Below are 19,524 nucleotides of genomic sequence, written 5' to 3' on the forward strand. Positions count from 1 at the left end.
GTCTTGAATAAGTCTTCATGATTATTACAGAACAGAACCAGAATACCAAGTCTTCAAAGCAAAATGAAAGAACGACAAACCAACCAACAAAAACAACAACAACAACACTACTCCCTCTTTTTAGCACAAATTTGGCAAAGATGGAAAGAATTAAAGCACAGCCAAATAAGGGTCAACTAGTACAACTACTAGGACAAGTACTAAACATCAGAAGAAGAAGAGTGCTCCTCGTCATTGTCTGCAGATCCTTCCTTCTCAGCAGCAGCTGCAGGCTCACCCTCTTGACCAGCTTCCTCCTTGAGACTTTGAATCAACGCATCCACCTTAAGCTTCCTTGCAGCAGCAACCCTGATGGTTTCTTGCAACTCCTTAGAAATATCTTCCAATTCAGAAAGAACACTCTTTGTTCCAGAAGCTGACATAGAAGCAGGCACAAATGTCCTATTGGATGGCAGATCAATGTCCAGGACATGAGGTTCCAAGAATAAGCGATGATCCAAGGTTATAGGATTTCCTCTGGGAAAGGGCACATCATTCACACCAAGAATATGAGGATGTTGTGTCAGTATGATAGCAGTCAGAAGTGAAGGAAAAGAGACAGGAAGCTTCACTGCACAAGTCTCAGCATGCTTCAGGGTTTGAGTAAACACAAAAGAGCCAAAATCAAAATGAATCTCAGTTCCTATACGGTAGATCAACTTGGCCAGCATAGCAGAGATTGCAGAGGTATGATTAGAGGGAATCCAATTCACCACTCCAATCCTATTCAAAATTGCATACTTCACAGTCAAATATCCAGTAGAGAGAAGCTTCTTGGCAGGCCATTTCGTCACCTTTCCTCCAGTCAATTCTTCAGCAATGGTGTCCAGAGAGAGTTCTTCAACAAATTCAACCACACTCCTCTCGAGTGCTTTATTTATGATTGCAGGAGAGAAATTCACACACTGAACCCTCACATAGACTTTTCTAAATTCAGGACTGGCAGGATTGCCAACATCATCAGACAAATTGACTAGGAACTCCTTCACTAGCCTATCATAACACTTGCCTATCTCCATAACAGCCTTCCTCAAACCAGTTCTTGTGATAAGAGCAACAATCTTCTTGCATTCCAAAACATCAGACCCAATTTCCCTTTCCTTAGCAATACGTCTCTGGAAGACATACTTCCATTTGATGGCAATCTCAACAGCATGAAAAGAAACATTATCAAGTGGAATTGAAGGAATATCCTGGGGAATGCGCTTACCAGAAAACTTCTTTCTCTCAGAAGCCGTGATGTCCATGACATCGGCTTCAACATCCAAATCTGAATCCAGTTCAACCCTGGAAACCTTCTTCTTCTTCACAGTAGTCTTCTTTGCTTTCTTGCCAGAGGACTCCACAACCTTTTTCTTTACCTTGCTTTGCACATCCACTAGTTTTGATTTTGAAGAGACAGGAGTGGACTTTGCTTTCTTCTTTTGGCTCACAGGGGTTTCTCCAACAGATGCCCTTCTTCTTTTAAGTATCCTGGCAGCAACACTGGCCAAGGGTACTTCCTCTGAATCTTCACCATCAGAGATATCGTGAACAATGGGAGGGGTCTTCATAGGCTCTACTGACAGAGCATCCTTTGAATCTTCAGCCTTGGAATCAGGATTCTTGGACGAAGGGAAGAATCCTTTGAGAGTGGACCTTCCTTGTCAGGCTGGTCAGAGATTGTCTCATCTGAGGAATGTGTAGACGTTGCGACATCGTCTTCATCATTTGCAGAAATAAAAGAGTTTGAAACATCCTCAGACACAGGGGCTTCAGGGTTTTGTATTGGGGTTGCACGAGACTTATAATGCTTCCTGGATGGAGTTGAGTTCTTCTTGGATTGAGCGGAAGAACTTGTGTGTAAACCCATAACCCTAGCACCACCAGCAGTTCTCTCTATCTTTCCCTTCACAGATTCTTTCTTGCCTGTAGACATGGTGAAATGGTAATGCAGAAAGAACAAGTACAAGAATTGAGAGAATTGTAAGTAAAGAGAACCGAAGATTGTGAGATCAAGATTAGCAGTTTGTTGTGAGATTGGAATGAGGCCGTTGATGATGATTATATAGCAGTTGAGTGGGAAGGAAGCAATGATGTCACAACGGCAGTTAATGGTAGTTACGAGAAAACTAGCCGTTAGACTGAAAAGGGGCGTTAATTGCTATGCTTCTTCGAAGAGACAAATCCCAAGATTGCCTCTTAATTTATCAAATGTAGCAGCATCCAAGGGTTTGGTAAAAATATCAGCCAATTGTTTCTCTGTGGGAACATGTTCAATTTTGTCCTCAACCAACTTCCTGATGAAATGATGTCTGATATCTATGTGCTTGGTTCTGCTATGTTGAATGGGATTCTTTGCAAAGTTAATGGCACTTAAATTGTCACAATACAATGTCATGACATCTTGCTTGACTTCATACTCCTTCAACATTTGCTTCGTCCAAACAAGTTGAGTGAAACTACTCCCCGCTGCAATGTATTCTGCTTCAGCTGTGGATAGAGAGACACAATTTTGCTTCTTACTGAACCGTGAAATCAGATTGTTCCCAAGGAAGAAGCAACCTCCAGATGTACTCTTCCTATCATCAGCACTCCCTGCCAAATCTGCATCACAATACCCTACAAGAGAAGAATTTGTATCATGTGTGTAAAGAATGCCATAGTCACATGTACCATTTATGCATTTGATAATTCTTTTCACTTGTAAGAGATGACTTGTCTTTGGTGCAGCTTGATATCTTGCACAAGCACCCACAGCAAAGGTAATATCTGGTCTACTAGCAGTGAGGTACAAGAGGCTTCCAATCATGCTTTTATACAAGCTTTGGTCAACATCCTCTCCCTGATTATCTTTTGTCAACTTGATTTGAGTAGCAGCAGGAGTCCTTTTATGCCCAGATTTATCAAGACCAAACTTCTTAACAATACCTCTAGCATACTTACTTTGAGAGATGAACATGGAGTCTTCCATTTGCTTGATCTAAAGTGCCAGAAAGTAATTTAACTCACCAACTAAACTAATCTCAAATTCTGACTTCATCTGTTGGACGAAATGTTCCACCATCGGGTTCGACATCCCACCAAAGACAATATCATCAACATATATCTAAGCTATCATGAGTTTTCCTCTTTCATTCTTCACAAACAATGTCTTATCAATTCCTCATTTGCAATAGCCATTCTTAACCAGGAAATCTGTGAGTCGTTCATACCATGCTCTAGGAGCCTGTTTTAATCCATACAAGGCTTTCTTGTGTTTGTAGACATGATCAGGATGATGTGGATCTATAAATCCCTTTGGCTGTTCAACATACACCTCCTCATTCAGATATCCATTCAGAAAAGCACTTTTGACATCCATTTGGAATAATCTGAATTTCAGAAGACAGGCAACTCCCAACAAGAGCCTAATGGATTCTAGCCTAGCCACAGGAGCAAACGTTTCTTCAAAGTCTACCCCTTCTATCTGAGTGTATCCTTGAGCAACAAGTCTTGCTTTGTTCCTAGTCACAACACCATTCTCATCTGACTTGTTTTTGAAGATCCACTTAGTGCCTATGACTTTTATTCCTTCAGGTCTAGGAATGAGATCCCACACTTCATTTCTTCTAAACTGGTCAAGTTCCTCTTGCATTGCATTTATCCAGTACTCATCTGTTAGGGCCTCCTTGACATTCTTTGGTTCCATCTTGGAGATGAAACATTCATGAGCAATGTACCTTCTGGCCCTGGTGGTAACATCTTCTTTAGGATCACCAATAATATTTTCTTGAGGGTGATTCTTTAGGATTCTGATGGAAGGACCTTTATTGGCAGTGGTCATCTTTTCTTCTTGTTCATCAGAGCTTACATCTGACTCGATGTCGAGGTCAACTGTTGGGACATTGGCTTGGACATGTGGACCATCCTCATCTTCTGTTGCAGTAGTGTCCTCCCTTCCACTTGGTTGATCATCAATAGAGACATTTACTGATTCCATCATGACCCCTGTTCGAGAGTTGTACACTCTGTAGGCCTTCCACTTGGTTGATCATCTTCTGTTGCAGTAGTGTCCTCCCTTCCACTTGGTTGATCATCAATAGAGACATTTACTGATTCCATCATGACCCCTGTTCGAGAGTTGTACACTCTGTAGTCCTTGCTGTTTGTAGAATACCCCATGAAGATTCCCTCATCATTCTTAGGATCCAGCTTTCTTCTTTGATCACGATCGGCCAAAATGTAACATTTGCTACCAAAAATGTGAAAGTGTTTCACTGTTGGCTTCCTTCTTTTCCAGTGTTCATATAGTGTGATTGTAGTTCTTGCTCTAATGGTTACTCTATTATGGATGTAGCATGCGGTGCTCATAGCTTCAGCCCAGAATCTGTTGGAGATTTTCCTTGCATGCAGCATTACTCTGGTAGATCCTTGAAGAGTCCTATTTTTCCTTTCAACAATCCCATTCTGTTGAGGAGTGATGTGAGCTGAGAATTCATGACTTATACCTTCTGAATCACAAAAGTCAGAGAATTTAGAGTTCTCAAATTCTCTTCCATGGTCACTTCTGGTCCTTACTATGGCACAGTTCTTCTCAGTTTGAAGCTTTAGACATAACTTCTTGAATATGTCAAATGTTTCAGATTTCTCTCTCATGAAGTCAATCCAAGTGTACCTGGAAAAATCATCAACACACACATACACATATTTCTTACCTCCCAAGCTTTCAACTTGCATGGGCCCCATTAGATCCATGTGAAGTAGTTCAAGGACCTTTGTTGTAGTTGGATGTTGGAGCTTTGCATGAGACGTTTTGGTCAGCTTCCCAATCTTGCATTCTCCACATATTTTACCTTCATCTATTTTTAACTTTGGTAGACCTCGAACAACCTCTTCAGAGATAACTTTCTGCATACTCTTGAGATTGATGTGACCTAGACGTTGGTGTCATAGATTCAATTCATCCACCTTTGATATCAAGCATCTAGACACTTGTGCTTTTTCTTGTGGAACCCACATGTAGCAATTGTCTTTAGACCTGACACCTCTCATCATAACCTTATGATTACTAGTAGTAACCATACATTCTTTCTTGCTAAACAACACATTTAGATCCTGATCACACAATTGACTTATACTGATTAGGTTTGCAGCCAATCCCTTGACTAGTAGAACATTATTCAGATCTGAAATCCAGAGTTTACCAGCTTTCCAATGCCTTTGATTTTTCCTTTAGCACCATCTCCAAAGGTAACAAATTTACTGGAGTATTCTTTAAGATTTTCTAGATACTCCTTGTTTCCAGTCATGTGTTTTGAGCAACCACTATCAAAATACCAGTCTTCACTTGATGAAACTCTGAAAGATGTGTGGGTTATGAGGCAAGCGACTTCACCTTTGGGTATCCAAGCCTTCTTGGATGATTTGAGGACCTTCTGAATCTAGGGATATCCATATAGCTTGAAGCAGTAAGGCTTAATGTGACCAAACCTACCACAGTAATGACATCTCCAATGAGTTGGTGCAGTAAACTTCTGAGTATTTGTATGCTGAGGCACATGTTGTGACATCGGGTTTGACATCCGATAGTTAACTGGATTTTTGAACTCAGAGTTTTCTTTAGCACTCACAAACTTCTTTGATGCTTTCTGATTTCCCTTATTCTCATACTTGTAACTGAAACCAATGTTTTTCACACTTCTTCCTTGCTTGCTAGTTTCTTCTAAGATTTCTTCTAGCATGTTGATCCACTGTTCAGTATACGCACTGATTTATATGTAGTTTCAACTTTTCCTGTCAGAGTGGACACCTTTTCTTGAAGCTCAGCAATTGTTAGGAGAAGTTTGGCCTTTTCTACAGTTTCAACATCTTTCAGTTTTGTATTCCATTCCTCAAGATCATCCTCTAATTTATCAATGGTTCCCCTCAGGTTTTCATTTTCAGTCTTGAGTAGTTCTGCCTCATCCCCTTGCTCCTTCAACCTCTTGCAATTTTCTTTCCATTTGATGTGCAACAGCCTGTAGGTCTCCTCTAGCTCTTCATATGTCATCTCATCCCCACTGGAATCTGAGTCATTAACAGCTCCTGAAAAAGCATTCACTTTGTTGGCAGATAATTCTTCCTCATCCTCAGTATCCTCATCTGACCATGTAACTACCATGCCTTTCTTCTGTTTCTTCAAATAGGTTGCACACTCAGATCTAATGTGACCATACCCCTCACATGCATGACGTTGAACACCCTTGCCTTGGCCTGATTTGTCTTCCTCTTTGGCCTTTCGCTGGGAATTGAAGGATTTGGAGTTGTCTGACTTAATGTCCTGGACATTAGGCTTATTTCTTCTGTCTATCTTCCTTAGAGCTCTATTGAATTTTCTAGCAAGAAGAGTCAAGGCTTCTGATAAATTCTCACTTTCACTGTCAGCATCATCTCCTTCAGTAGTGTTGGATACAAAAAGGCAATACTTTTGGTCTTCTTCTCAGGTTTCTCACCCACTTTCAACTCATACGTCTGCAAGGAACCAATCAGCTCATCCACTTTCAAACTGCTGATATCTTGAGCTTCTTCAATAGTAGTGACCTTCATTGCAAACTTGCTGGTTACATACCTCAAGATTTTCCTCACAAGCTTTTCATCTGACATGGGTTCTCCCAGAGCAAATGAAGCATTTGACAGATCACGAACACGCATGTGATATTCAGAAATTGTCTCATCTTCTGTCATTGCCAAGTTCTCAAATCGAGTGGTAAGCATCTGGAGTCTAGACTTCCTTACCCTGGTTGTGCCTTCATGAGCAGTTTTCAAAATCTCCCAAGCATCTTTGGCCACAGTGCAAGTATTAATCAATCTAAACATGTTTTTGTCAACAACATTAAAGATTGCATTCATTGCCTTTGAGTTTGCCAGAGAAGCTTCTTCTTCAGCACTTGTCCACTCATCCTCAGGTTTTTCTTCAGGAATAGATGTGCTTCCCTCAGCTTGAGCTTTGACAGGATGTTTCCAACCTTTGACCACAGCCTTCCAAGTTTTGTTGTCAAGCGAACCTTCCAGTAATCATAATTGGAGCCATCCAAGATTGGTGGCCTGTTAATCGATCCTCCCTCCTTACTGTCCATGAGATCAAGAAAGTATCTCCCTGGAGCTCACCCAAACAGAACTGGGGTGTCTGCTCTGATGCCAATTGAAATTCTAGATCCCTTAGAACAGATGTCCTGCACGATGCTGGGAGAATCGATTAGAACAATATGACTGAAAACGCACAAACACAGGTACAAATAAAAAGAACAAGACACAGCAAGTTGTTAACCCAGTTCGGTGAAACTTCACCTACGTCTGGTTAGCTTTCGCCCAAAGAAAAGGAATTCCATTATCTCAAGATCTAGGTGTTGCAGACACACATGAACACATCAAGTTCATTGTTCTTAACCTAATCTACCCAGTGGTCTTCTACTTAGAACCACAGCCTAAGTATGAAAGCCCCTCTCACTTTTCCTCAATCACTGCCTCAGTGATTGGTAACAACAATAACTCAAAGTTTGTTTGACACTCAAACGCAACACAGAACAAGGTCTTACTTTATAGAATCAATGAGCAAGACTTGTTCACAATCAACAACGACAAAGAACAACTTACACTCTCAAAAACACTCAATCTTCAATATAATTCTCCGTGTCTTCAAGCTTCAGTTCTTTGTCCTTTTATACTTCAGCAGAGGCGGCACTAGGGTTTCTTGGGCTGAAGAACAAATCTAATCCAACTCATATCAGCACAGAATCTTCCAAGATATGATATGAGTGATTAACGACTTAAGAATAGAAACAAATCTCCAATTACTGATTTGTTCCAACAATAAACAACCCGCGTATATCTCCCTTCAATGAGTTACTTGAATCTCAAGTAATAACAAATCATATCCTCTAAACTAATAACAAAGGGACCCACATTACACGCCAGTAAGGACAAATGTCCTGGCCTTTTTGTAAGATCAAGGTTTGATCAGTGGTTGCATCTCTATATTTTGATGATTACAATTAAGGTTTGTGATGATGAACAATTGTGGTACCCTAACGTTTGTCTCCTTGAGTTGTGACAAACAGGTTCTGAATCTGACCCAAACCTATTCATTCAGAAGAAGAAGAACCAAAGAGAGCTTTAAAGATTATCATGTTCGTCAGAACAGTGGAAAATCCTTCAGAAGTTCTGAAGATGGAAGCTCTCAAGAGGTACTGAAGAACTGGAGTCAGAAGTTCTGAAGACCAGATGTTCCAGCGGAACGGTCCAGAAGTAGAAGACTCAAGTTCTGAAGACCTGAAAGAAGTTGGCATCTGGAGACCAAAGCTATTCTAGCTCTGACGTTCAGAAGTTCTGAGGAACTTGTTCAGAAGCAGAAGTTGCAAGGTCAGAGGATCCAAGCTTCCGTCTGACTATGATCAAAAGCTTCACCAACGTTCATCTGAAGCACTCCAGATCTCAAGTCAGCTGGTGAAAGGACAGGTCGCTGTCATAGTACAAAATCGTACAAGCCTCAGTCTGTCCGCCACTTACCTCGTGCAGCCTAGCAGTCTGATTTTACAAGATTGCCACTCCAACGGACAAAACCCTAGCAACGACTACATCATATGCCTTGGAGTATTTAAAGGCTGAAGATAGAAGAAAGAAGCTAAGAAACTTTGCTGAAATCATTCAACTTATACGAACCAATCTCTTAGCATTATTTCTTCACTGTTCTTAAACATCTGAGTTTACTATTAGCTTTTTAGAAGCATTACTTGTAAACCCGAAACCTTTTACATTACTTGTAAAGTTCCTTAAGAGACCAAGGTTGGTCGGATCTTGAGAGGACTGAATCAAGGTTGATTCAGTGTTTAGCTAGTCTTAAGAGGATCGGTAGATCAGCTTCTTAAGAGGATACTAGTGAGAAAATCAGTGTATTGTTAGTCACTTAGCAGGTAGCAAAGTGCAGTTGTAACACTCATTGATTTTAGTGAATTACCTTCATCAGAAGAAGGAAGAAATCACCTTCACGGGTGGACTGGATTAGCTTGAGCTTTTATCTCAAGTGAACCAGGATAAAATACTTGCATGCTTCACTTCTTATCCCTCAGCACCTAGTTCTTATCTTTGAGTTTGGAAAAAGTTAAAAAGTATATCCTTTATTCGAAAACTCTAATTCAAACCCCCCCTTTCTAGTGTTTTTCGCACCTTCAATTGGCATCAGAGCTCCGATTCTGATTTAAACACCTAACAGTGTTCAGTGATCCAGAACCTAGTGTGAAAAACAAACGATGGCCCAAGCCAATACTTCTGCTGACAACAACAACAACAACAACCAACTCAGAGCACCAATCTTTGATGGTGAAAAGTTTGTGTACTGGAAAGATAGAATAGAGAGTTATTTCCTTGGCATTGACCCAGATCTCTGGGATATGGTCATGGAAGGCTATACTGATCCAGTAGATGCTTTAGGAGTGAAGATCCCCCGTTCTGAAATGACTGACGCTCAGAAGAAGCGTTTCAAGGATCATCACAAGGCGAAGTCTATGCTATTCAGCTCAATATCATATATTGAGTATGAGAAGATCTCTGACAAAGAAACAGCAAAATCCATATATGACTCCTTGGTCATGACGCATGAAGGAAATGAAGAGGTCAAGGAAACCAAGGCTCTTGCTCTCATACAACAATATGAGCAGTTTAAGATGGAATCTGGTGAAACCATTAAGGAGATGTACTCAAGGTTTCAAACTCTGATTGCTGGAATCAGAGTGCTAAACAAGGGCTACTCTACTGGTGATCATGTCAAAAAGATCATCAGAAATTTGCCTAAGGAGTGGATGGCTTTTGTCACTGCACTGAAACTCTCCAGGAATCTGAACTCGCTAAAGTTATAAGAGCTCGTGAGTCATCTCAGAAGCCATGAGATTGAACTCAAAGAGCACAAGCCTCAAAAGAAAGACAAATCTATTGCTCTTAAGTCAAAGTCTGACAAAGCGAAAGCTTATCAGGCAGAAGAGGAAGATTCTTCTGAAGAGCTATCAGATGCGTCTGGTGATGAAGAGCTATCTCTTTTCACAAAGAGATTAAGCAAACTCTGGAAGAACAGACATAGCAAAGGCAAAGGACCAAAGAAAAGTTCAGGAAGATTTGAATCTTCATCTGGTCAGAAAAAGTCATCTGGAAAGGAAGTCACTTGCTTCGAGTGCAAGGAATCTGGGCACTACAAGAGTGACTGTCCCAAGCTAAAGAAGGACAAGAGACCAAGAAAAGTCTTCAAGAAGAAAGCTCTCGTGACCTTCGATGCGACTGACTCTGATGAAGCTGAGTCAGAAGAAGATGAAGCTGTGGAGGCTCTGATGGCTACCACCAGCAGAGGTGCTGAAGCTTCAGAAGATGACTCAGACTCTGAGAATGACGATGAGGTATTCTCTAATTTTTCTCCATCTGAGCTAAGAACTGCTTTATCTGAAATAATGGAGAAACATGATGTTCTGGTAAATAAACATAAAGAGCTTAAAAGAAAATATGCTGTTAAAATTAGTTCATCAGAAGTTCATGAGAAGTCAGTATCTGAACTCATAGAAGAGAACTATTCTCTTAAAAATGACAACTCTGTTCTTCGTGCTAAAAATGCCATGCTAGAAGATCAACTTGCATCATCTGATGTTAAGCATGAGACATTATATGAGAAAGCATTTCAAAGGTTCCTAGCCAAGGGCATAGACAGAAGTCTTATGGCTTCAATGATCTATGGCATAAGCAGAAATGGGAACAATGGCCTTGGCTACTCTCAATCCATGAGAGATGAGTCATCTGAGCCCAAACGCGAACCATTGCATAAGCATTTCGTTCCCGCTGGCACTGTCATTCCAGAAAAGGTTACACCAAAGGTGGTAAAACCAAAGGGAAAATTTAAACTTGACATGTCTAAATATTATAATCAGGTTCCTATGTATTATCCTCCTGTTGCACCCAAAGTTCCAAGAACTTCTGGGAAAACTAACAAGAAAGGACCCAAGATATGGGTACCTAAGACAAAAATTATTCCTGTTGCAGACATCTTATGCAGCTCAGTTAAGACACCTGTCATGGTACCTGGACAGTGGATGCTCGCGACACATGACGGGCATAAAGTCTATATTCCAAAAGCTGGTACCGCTTAAGTCAGGAGGAGACATTGGCTTTGGGGGTAACCAGAAGGGAAAAATCATTGGAAAAGGTTCCATAGGAGATGGAAAAATTCCAGTTATCAATGATGTACTTCTGGTGGAAGGATTATTGCATAACTTTCTCTCCATAAGCCAAATTGCTGACAAAGGTTATGATGTGATCTTCAATCAAACCTGCTGCAAAGCTGTCAGTCAAACAGATGGATCTGTTCTGTTTTCCGGGAAGAGAAAAAATGATATTTACAAAATCAAATCCTCTGAACTGCTATCTTAGAAGGTCAAGTGTCTCATGTCAGTTAATGATGAGCAATGGATCTGGCACAGACGCCTAGGGCATGCCAGCCTCAGCAAGATCTCTCAACTCAGCAAGCTAAATCTTGTCAGAGGATTGCCTCGTCTGAAGTATTCATCAGAGGCTCTGTGTGAAGCTTGTCAGAAGGGAAAATTCACCAAGAAGCCCTTTAAATCAAAGAATGTGGTATCTACAACAAGACCCCTTGAGCTACTTCACATTGATCTCTTTGGACCAGTGAAAACTGAATCCATTGGAGGAAAGAAGTATGGGTTAGTCATTGTAGATGACTACAGCAGGTGGACATTGGTAAAGTTCCTAAGGCACAAAGATGAAACACACACTATGTTTACCAACTTCATCACTCAAGTTCAGAAAGAGTTCCAAACTTCAGTGATTACTGTCAGAAGTGATCATGGTGGAGAATTTGAGAACAAAGCTTTTGAAGAATTGTTCAACTCCCAAGGAATCTCTCACAACTTCTCCTGTCCTCGTACTCCCCAACAAAATGGAGTTGTTGAAAGAAAGAACAGAACTCTTCAGGAGATGGCTCGCACCATGATGCAAGAATCAAGTATGGTCAAGCACTTCTGGGCAGAAGCAATCAACACTGCTTGCTATATCCAGAACAGAATCTCCATCAGACCAATTCTGGAGAAGACTCCTTATGAGCTATGCAAAGGAAGACAACCTGATATCTCTTACTTCCATCCATTTGGAAGTACTTGCTACATGCTCAACACTAAGGAGCAATTGAGTAAATTCAATTCTAAAGGTTTAAAATGCTATTTTCTTGGTTATTCTGAAAGATCTAAAGGTTTTAGAATTTATAATATTATTCATCAAACTGTTGAGGAATCTATCCAAATTAGATTTGATGATAAGCTTGGCTGAGAAAAGTCAAAGCTGTTTGAAAGATTTGCAGATTTAAGCATTGATTATTCGGAAGCAAATCAACCAAAGAACAACTCAGAGGATGTTGCTCCAGAGGCAGAAGCATCTAAAGTTGCTCCAACAACTTCTGATCAGCTTCAGAAGAAGAAAAGAATAGCTGCCTCTCATCCAGAAGAACTGATTATTGGCAACAAAGATGCTCCCGTTAGAACCAGGTCTATGCTCAAACCTTCATAAGAGACTCTTCTGAGTCTGAAGGGACTTGTATCTCTCATTGAGCCCAAATCAGTTGATGAAGCTCTTGAAGACAAAGGCTGGATTCTGGCAATGCAAGAAGAGCTAGATCAGTTCACCAAGAATGATGTATGGACCTTAATGCCTAAACCCAAAGGTTTCCATGTCATATGAACCAAGTGGGTATTCAGAAACAAGCTGAATGAAAAAGGAGAAGTAACAAGAAACAAGGCAAGACTGGTGGCTCAAGGCTACAGTCAACAAGAGGGGATTGATTACACTGAGACCTTTGCTCCTGTAGCAAGGCTTGAAGCTATAAGGCTACTGATCTCCTTCTCAGTGAATCACAACATCATTCTCCATCAAATGGATGTCAAGAGTGCCTTCCTCAATGGTTACATTTCTGAAGAAGTGTATGTCAAGCAACCTCCTGGCTTTGAAGATGACAAACATCCAGAGCATGTCTACAAGCTCAAGAAGTCACTCTATGGACTGAAACAAGCTCCCAGAGCGTGGTACGAAAGGCTTAGCTCCTTTCTTCTACAGAATGAGTTTGTAAGGGGTAAAGGTGACAATACTCTTTTCTGCAGAACCTATAAGAATGATATTCTTATAGTTCAAATTTATGTTGATGACATCATTTTATGTTATGCTAATCCCTCTCTGTGCAAGGAATTTTCTAAGTTGATGTAGACTGAATTCGAAATGAGCATGATGGGAGAACTCAAATACTTCCTGGGAATTCAAATAGATCAACGACCAGGAGTCACCTATATCCATCAGAAGAAGTACACCTTGGAACTTCTGAAGAAGTTCAACATGAGTGACTGCAACATCTCTAAGACTCCAATGCATCCAACATGCATTCTTGAGAAAGAGGAAGTTTCCTCTAAGGTTTGTCAGAAGCTCTATCGTGGAATGAGAGGCTCTCTTCTTTACTTAACTGCCTCCAGACCTGATATATTGTTTAGTGTGCATCTCTGTGCTAGATTCCAATCAGATCATAGAGAGACTCACTTAACCGTTGTTAAGAGGATCCTCAAATATCTGAAAGGAACCACTAACCTTGGCTTGATGTATAGAAAAACATCAGAGTATACACTTTCAGGTTTTTGTGATGCTGACTTTGCTGGAGACATAGTGGAAAGGAAAAGCACCTCTGGAAGCTGTCATTTCCTTGGAACAAATCTTGTCACTTGGTCAAGCAAGAGACAGAACACAATTGCTCTATCAACTGCTGAAGCAGAGTATGTCTCAGCTGCCACGTGCTGTACACAAACCATATGGATGAAGAATCATCTGGAGGACTATGGTTGGTCTCTAAAGAAGGTTCCTATTTACTGTGACAACACAGCTGTTATCTCACTCAGCAAGAATCCCATTCTACACTCAAGAGAAAAGCATATAGAGGTAAAGTATCATTATATTCGTGATCATGTTCAGAAGGGCACTCTATCATTAGAGTATGTTGATACTGACCATCAGTGGGCAGATATTTTCACTAAGCCCTTAGCAGAAGATAGGTTTTTATTTATTCTTGAAAACCTGAACATGGACTTTTGTCCAGAGTAAGGTTTTCCTCAGAACTTCTGACCTTGGTACCTCTGAAGTCATCAGATGTTACCCTTTTCAGAAGGTACTCGATCAGAAGCACTTAACCCATTGGTTAAACTTCTGTGGTAGGCAACAATACACGTGTCACTTCATTTGTGACATAGTTCCTTGAGTCGCGTGGTGTATCTGCTATAATAATGATGCCTACTCTCCTCCACTATGCTATTTTCAGACTATCTATTTTACAACCGTTGATTTTGCCTTTACTTTTTACCTCTTAAAATCACAACGGTTACCATTAAACCCACTATACGCACTTTTCACACACGATCTTCCACACACTTACACAGACGGTTTTTCAAACTCTTTGTGTGCATTGCATTCATTCATACTCTTCTCTCCAATATTCCTCTCTCTCTCTGAACCCTAAACCTCACTACCTGAGAATCATGGGCAAATCAAGGAAATCAAGAGCAAGTGTCACTACTTCTTCCAAACCAACCGCCGAAGACCAAGAAACTCAGAGATTTGAAGCAGCACAACAAATTCTGAACACACCCAATGTGGTTACCTGCGTTAAGAAAGCTGAAGAACTGGTTGTGTGCAACGAAGCAAGAGTGGACTTCGACAACCTGGCTGATCATGGGTTTGATATTAGGGATCAAGTCAACTTGCAAGGGTGGTCTGGTTACTTTGATAGGCTCTGCGGTCCGATTTACAACAAACTGGTTGTAGAATTCTGGAAAAACGCAGTCTGCAACGACTACTATGTCGTCTCTCATGTGCTGGACAAGAAGATTGTAATTTCAGAAGAGTCCATTGCAAAGCTGCTGGGTATGGAGTTCCAGCAAGGAAAAAGGATCAAAAACGTTGACGCTAATGTTCCTGGGATGAGGAACGTAGTCAATAAGGAGATTTATAATAATTGGTCTCTGGAGAGGACCAAGTATAACATAAAGGACTTGAAGCCAAACATGAAGATTTGGCAGAGGATTTTCATATCCTGCATTCACCCCAGAACCGGTGGAACTGATTACCTTAATGCAACCTAAAAGGTAATCATGTACTACATTTCTAAGGGTAAGCCTATATGCCTGCTGATGACCCTATTTTAGTAGTGTTTTTAGGGTCATTTCTTTGTGTGTTTTGAGTCTTTTTGTTGAGTCTCTTGTAGTGTTTCATGCATTCTCATGCATTTTTGTCTTTTCTTTAGTCTTTATTTTGTTTTGGTAATTTAGTAGTTTTATAGGGAGTTTTCTTGCATTTTAAGTAAAGTTTAGGACTTGCATGGTTTTGTTGTGTTTTTGTTGAAGGACCTCTTGTGCTAATGAGCTCTTGGAGCTTCTAGAATCTTCCTTAACTTGTTGGTTAGGTTTGGAGAGCAGAAACTGAAGGAGAAAGAAGGCCAAGAAGCATGGAATTGATGGAGAACTTAAAGAGGATTGAAAAGAGGAGTTTCAGAAGCCAAAAAGTCCTTTTCAGGTGAGCTTGAGCGCCTAGGCGCCAATTGGGTCCAGAGGAATGTTTTTCAACATGCAATTGGTGCTCAGGCACTCTGAATTGGCGCCTGAGCGCCCAGCCTCGTTTATTTTGCCTATAAATAAGGCTTAGGCCAATTTCTTTGATACATTTTGACATTTCACTCATTTTTTATCAAGTTTGTGAGCTGAGGAGAACTTTAGGGCCAAGGGAGGCTTGCAACTTGTATTTTTTCTCAGGTTTTCTTTACATTTTCTTTATGAATTCACTAGCCATGAGTGGCTAGTTTACTTTTTGCTTTGGGTTAAGAGATTCTATGAAATTTTAGTTTGTTAAATCCTATCTCTATGCATGAGTTCTTGATTCAATCTTGTATTTCAAATCCTTATTGCATGTTTAGCTTTGGTGCACCTTTGCTATAGGCTAGATTATAATCAAATGGAAATTTGTTATGATTTAGGGACATGAATTGGAATAGATCCTTCTATACTTGCTTCTAGGCATAGAGTGAGGGTAGGGTTTTGTTAGCCTGAATATACATGCTATCATACCTCTTATGAATGTTTAAGTACACAAGGAATTGGGCTTAACTTTCAATTTGAGAGAATTACTTTTGTGAGGAATCAACTAGTAAGTACATAGGCTATAACAACAAGAGTTAAATCAAGGTTTCACATGCATAGGATAGGTGGACTAAAATGGATTAGATGATCAACAACCCAAGGCAATTTTCTCTCAATTGTTATTTCAAACTTTACCAACATTGCTCTTTTGCAAATCTTTTGTCACAATCAACCAAAACCAATTTCTGAATTTTACTGTTTGAAGAACTTGCAAACTTTAGGCTTAAATCAACAATTCTCACTCACAATCCCTGAGGTTCGATATTTTAAAACCCGGAGGTATTCGTACACTTGCGAATTGACCAACAAGTTTTTGGCGCCGTTGCCGGGGATTGTTTATGGTTTTCGGTTTAAGTTAAAGAGTTTGTTTGTTTGTTTTACTAAGCATTGCATTGAATAGGTGTTACTAACATTTTCTCTGTTTTTGTGATTTCAGTTTATGCACAGTAGACTTGGTTCGGATCCACTGTTGTTTGATCCGGAGCCAGAACGCACCCTCCATCGTCGACGAGCTCAACAAAGAGCTGCTGAGTTAGCCGCCATGGCTGCCCATATGACGGAGGAGGAGATGAAAGCCCACATTGAAGAAAGAGTGAATGAGGCTCTTCCTCAAAGACTTCAAGAGCATGAATTGGAGAATGCCAATCGTTCTCTTAGAGACCTCACCTCGGCTGCCATGAGCTACGATTATCCGGGCAGCATAGTTTCCCCCGATGGCACGGGAAATTTTGAGCTGAGGCCGGCATTCATTAATTTGGTGAGCCAAAATCAGTATGGTGGAGGTGCTCTTGAAGATCCTCATGCACACATGGAGCGATTTATCCGCAATTGCAACACCTACAGAGTTCAGAATGTTTCAGCGGACACCATCCGCTTGAGGTTATTCCCCTTTTCATTGAGGGATACTGCTGAGGAGTGGTTGAACTCACAGCCCCAAGGTAGTATTACATCTTGGGAAGACTTGGCTGAGAAGTTCACCACAAGGCTTGTTCCAAGAGCCCTCTTGAGAAAGCTCAAGAATGGCATCATGACTTTTACTCAATCCACCGATGAGAATCTCTATGAAGCTTGGGAGAGGTTCAAGAAGCTCTTGAGGAGGTGTCCTCAACATAACCTTACTCAAGCTGAACAAGTAGCAAAGTTCTATGATGGTCTCCAATATTCTTCGAGGTTTGGTTTAGATGCGGCTTCAAGTGGAGAGTTCGATGCCTTACTTCCACAAGTGGGGTACGAGTTGATTGAAAAAATGGCTATAAGAGCCATGAACTCTAGTAATGATCGCCAAGCCCGAAGAGGAGTCCTTGAGGTTGAAGCTTATGATCAACTTATGGCCTCCAACAAGCAACTCTCCAAGCAAATGAATGAGATTCAAAATCAAATGAAGACTACCAAGATTGGTGGTCGAGTTGCCAAGGTGGAGTGTGTGACTTGTGGAAGGCCACATGACAGCGAAGAATGCATAGAGACTAGACCGGAGGAGGAAGTGAAGGCCATGGGGCAAGCTCGGAATGACCCATTTTCAAATACTTACAATCCAGGATGGAGGAATCACCCCAATTTTTCTTGGAGGCAAGGTAATAGTGGTCAAGGTAATGGCTTTCAAAGGCAATTTCCTAGCCAAGGTTTCCAAGGCCAAAGCTCAAGACAACCACAAGAGCGAGGAGAAGGTGAAGGTAGTGGTTCCAAGAAGAGCTTAGAGGAGTTGGTGGAAACTTTCATCAACCGGACGGAGAATAATTACAAGAATCAAGAGGCAGCTATCAAGAATCTTGAGAATCAATTCGGCCAGCTGGCCAAGCAAATAGCCGAGAGACCTCAAGGTAAATTTCCCTCCGACACTATCCCCAATCCTAAGCAAGAAAATGCCTCTGTTGTAGCCACTAGAAGTGGGAGAGTGAAGAATGAATTGAAGGAAAAAACAGAGGGAGAAAAGAGAGAGGAGATAGTGGGAGGAGAAATAGTTGTGCCTATTAAGGTGAGAGCGGAAGTTGATCTTACTCCTGAAACTAGCAAGGTTCCGTTCCCTAAAGCATTGGCTAAGAGGAGTTTAGATAAAAAGCTTTCAAAATTTGTTGATGTTTTCAAAAAGCTCCACATTAGTATTCCTTTTGCCGATGCTTTGGAACAAATGCCTATATATGCTAAGTTTATGAAGGATATTTTGCATAAGAGAAGAAGGTTGAAGGGAGTAGATGAGACAGTGTTAATGACGGAGGAATGTAGTGCCATTTTGCAGCGGAAAATGCCTAAGAAAAGAAGAGACCCCGGAAGTTTTACTATTCCGGTGGAAATTGAAGGCATGGCGGATGTGGAAGCCTTGTGCGATCTTGGAGCGAGCATCAATTTGATGCCGCTCACCATGTTTGAGAGGCTGAACCTAGGAGAGGTTACTCCAACCATGCTATCCTTGCAAATGGCGGATTGATCCCTCAAGACTCCATATGGGATTGTGGAGGATGTAATGGTGCGGGTGGACAAGTATGTGTTCCCCGTGGATTTTGTAGTGCTTGATATGGAGGAGGATGAGAAGATTCCTCTCATCCTTGGTCGACCTTTCTTAGCTATTAGTAGAGCTAAGATTGATGTTGACAAGGGTCACCTCATTCTCCGTGTTGGTAAGGAAAAGGTACGGTTTTCTATTTTTAATCCTATGATTGAGACTAACCATGGCAATGACTTTGTCTGTGATGTGATTAGAAGCAGGTCGAAGGTTTCAGAAGAGACCCCCAAAGTTAATGCCCAAATTGATGAGTTCCATCCGGCTCTCATCAAGCTTGTTAGTGGTAACAAGTATGGGGGGTCCAAGTACGAGAACTTACATGCTCATATGGTGAAGTTTACCCAAGCTAGCACCCTTGCTAAGATTGAGGGCGTTTCAAGTGATGAAGTGAAGATTAAACTCTTCCCTCATTCTTTGACAAGGGAAGCTAGGGCTTGGTTTGATAAGCAAGAGGACATTACCTCATGGGAGGATTTACTCCAGAGGTTTTGTGCAAGGTTTCTTCCTTGCACTTGTGGTAAGTTAATCAATGGAAAGGAATTTCCTTCCTAACACCATCGGAAGGAGAGTCCACCTAGGACTATAACCTAGGGCTAAATGGGAGACAACCCATTCTTTTAATTTTGTTATCTTCTTTTAATTTTGTAGTGTTTTAGGTGTTTAATTTCAAAAAAAACAAAAGTAAAAAAGTAAAAAATTTGTGAAAAAACTGGGCTGAGCGCCTAGGCACCAATTCATGAGCGCCTAGGCGCCAATTAGTGGTAGAGGCACTGCCTCTGGAAC

General features: G+C 41.0%; 1 protein-coding gene and 1 non-coding gene across 2 annotated transcripts; both read right to left on the bottom strand.

Annotated features, from left to right (window-relative positions):
* Positions 1–200: 200 nt before the first annotated feature.
* On the bottom strand, positions 201–1,592 carry LOC130713034 (uncharacterized). The gene has a single exon (XM_057562837.1). It carries the CDS (start codon positions 1,590–1,592, stop codon positions 201–203), a length of 1,392 nt encoding a protein of 463 aa, XP_057418820.1.
* A 15,658-nt stretch (positions 1,593–17,250) lies between these two features.
* LOC130716328 (small nucleolar RNA R71) lies at positions 17,251–17,357 on the bottom strand. The gene has a single exon (XR_009011947.1). It is a non-coding gene; the product is annotated as a small nucleolar RNA R71 (small nucleolar RNA).
* Positions 17,358–19,524: the final 2,167 nt, after the last annotated feature.

The sequence above is a fragment of the Lotus japonicus genome, chromosome 4 (assembly GCF_012489685.1).
Source record: "Lotus japonicus ecotype B-129 chromosome 4, LjGifu_v1.2".
In the NCBI taxonomy this organism is placed as follows: domain Eukaryota; kingdom Viridiplantae; phylum Streptophyta; class Magnoliopsida; order Fabales; family Fabaceae; genus Lotus; species Lotus japonicus.

Bases quoted from the DNA above. Each gene is read 5' to 3' on its own strand.
- LOC130713034 (XM_057562837.1), bottom strand. From the start codon at position 1,592: ATGAAGACCCCTCCCATTGTTCACGATATCTCTGATGGTGAAGATTCA.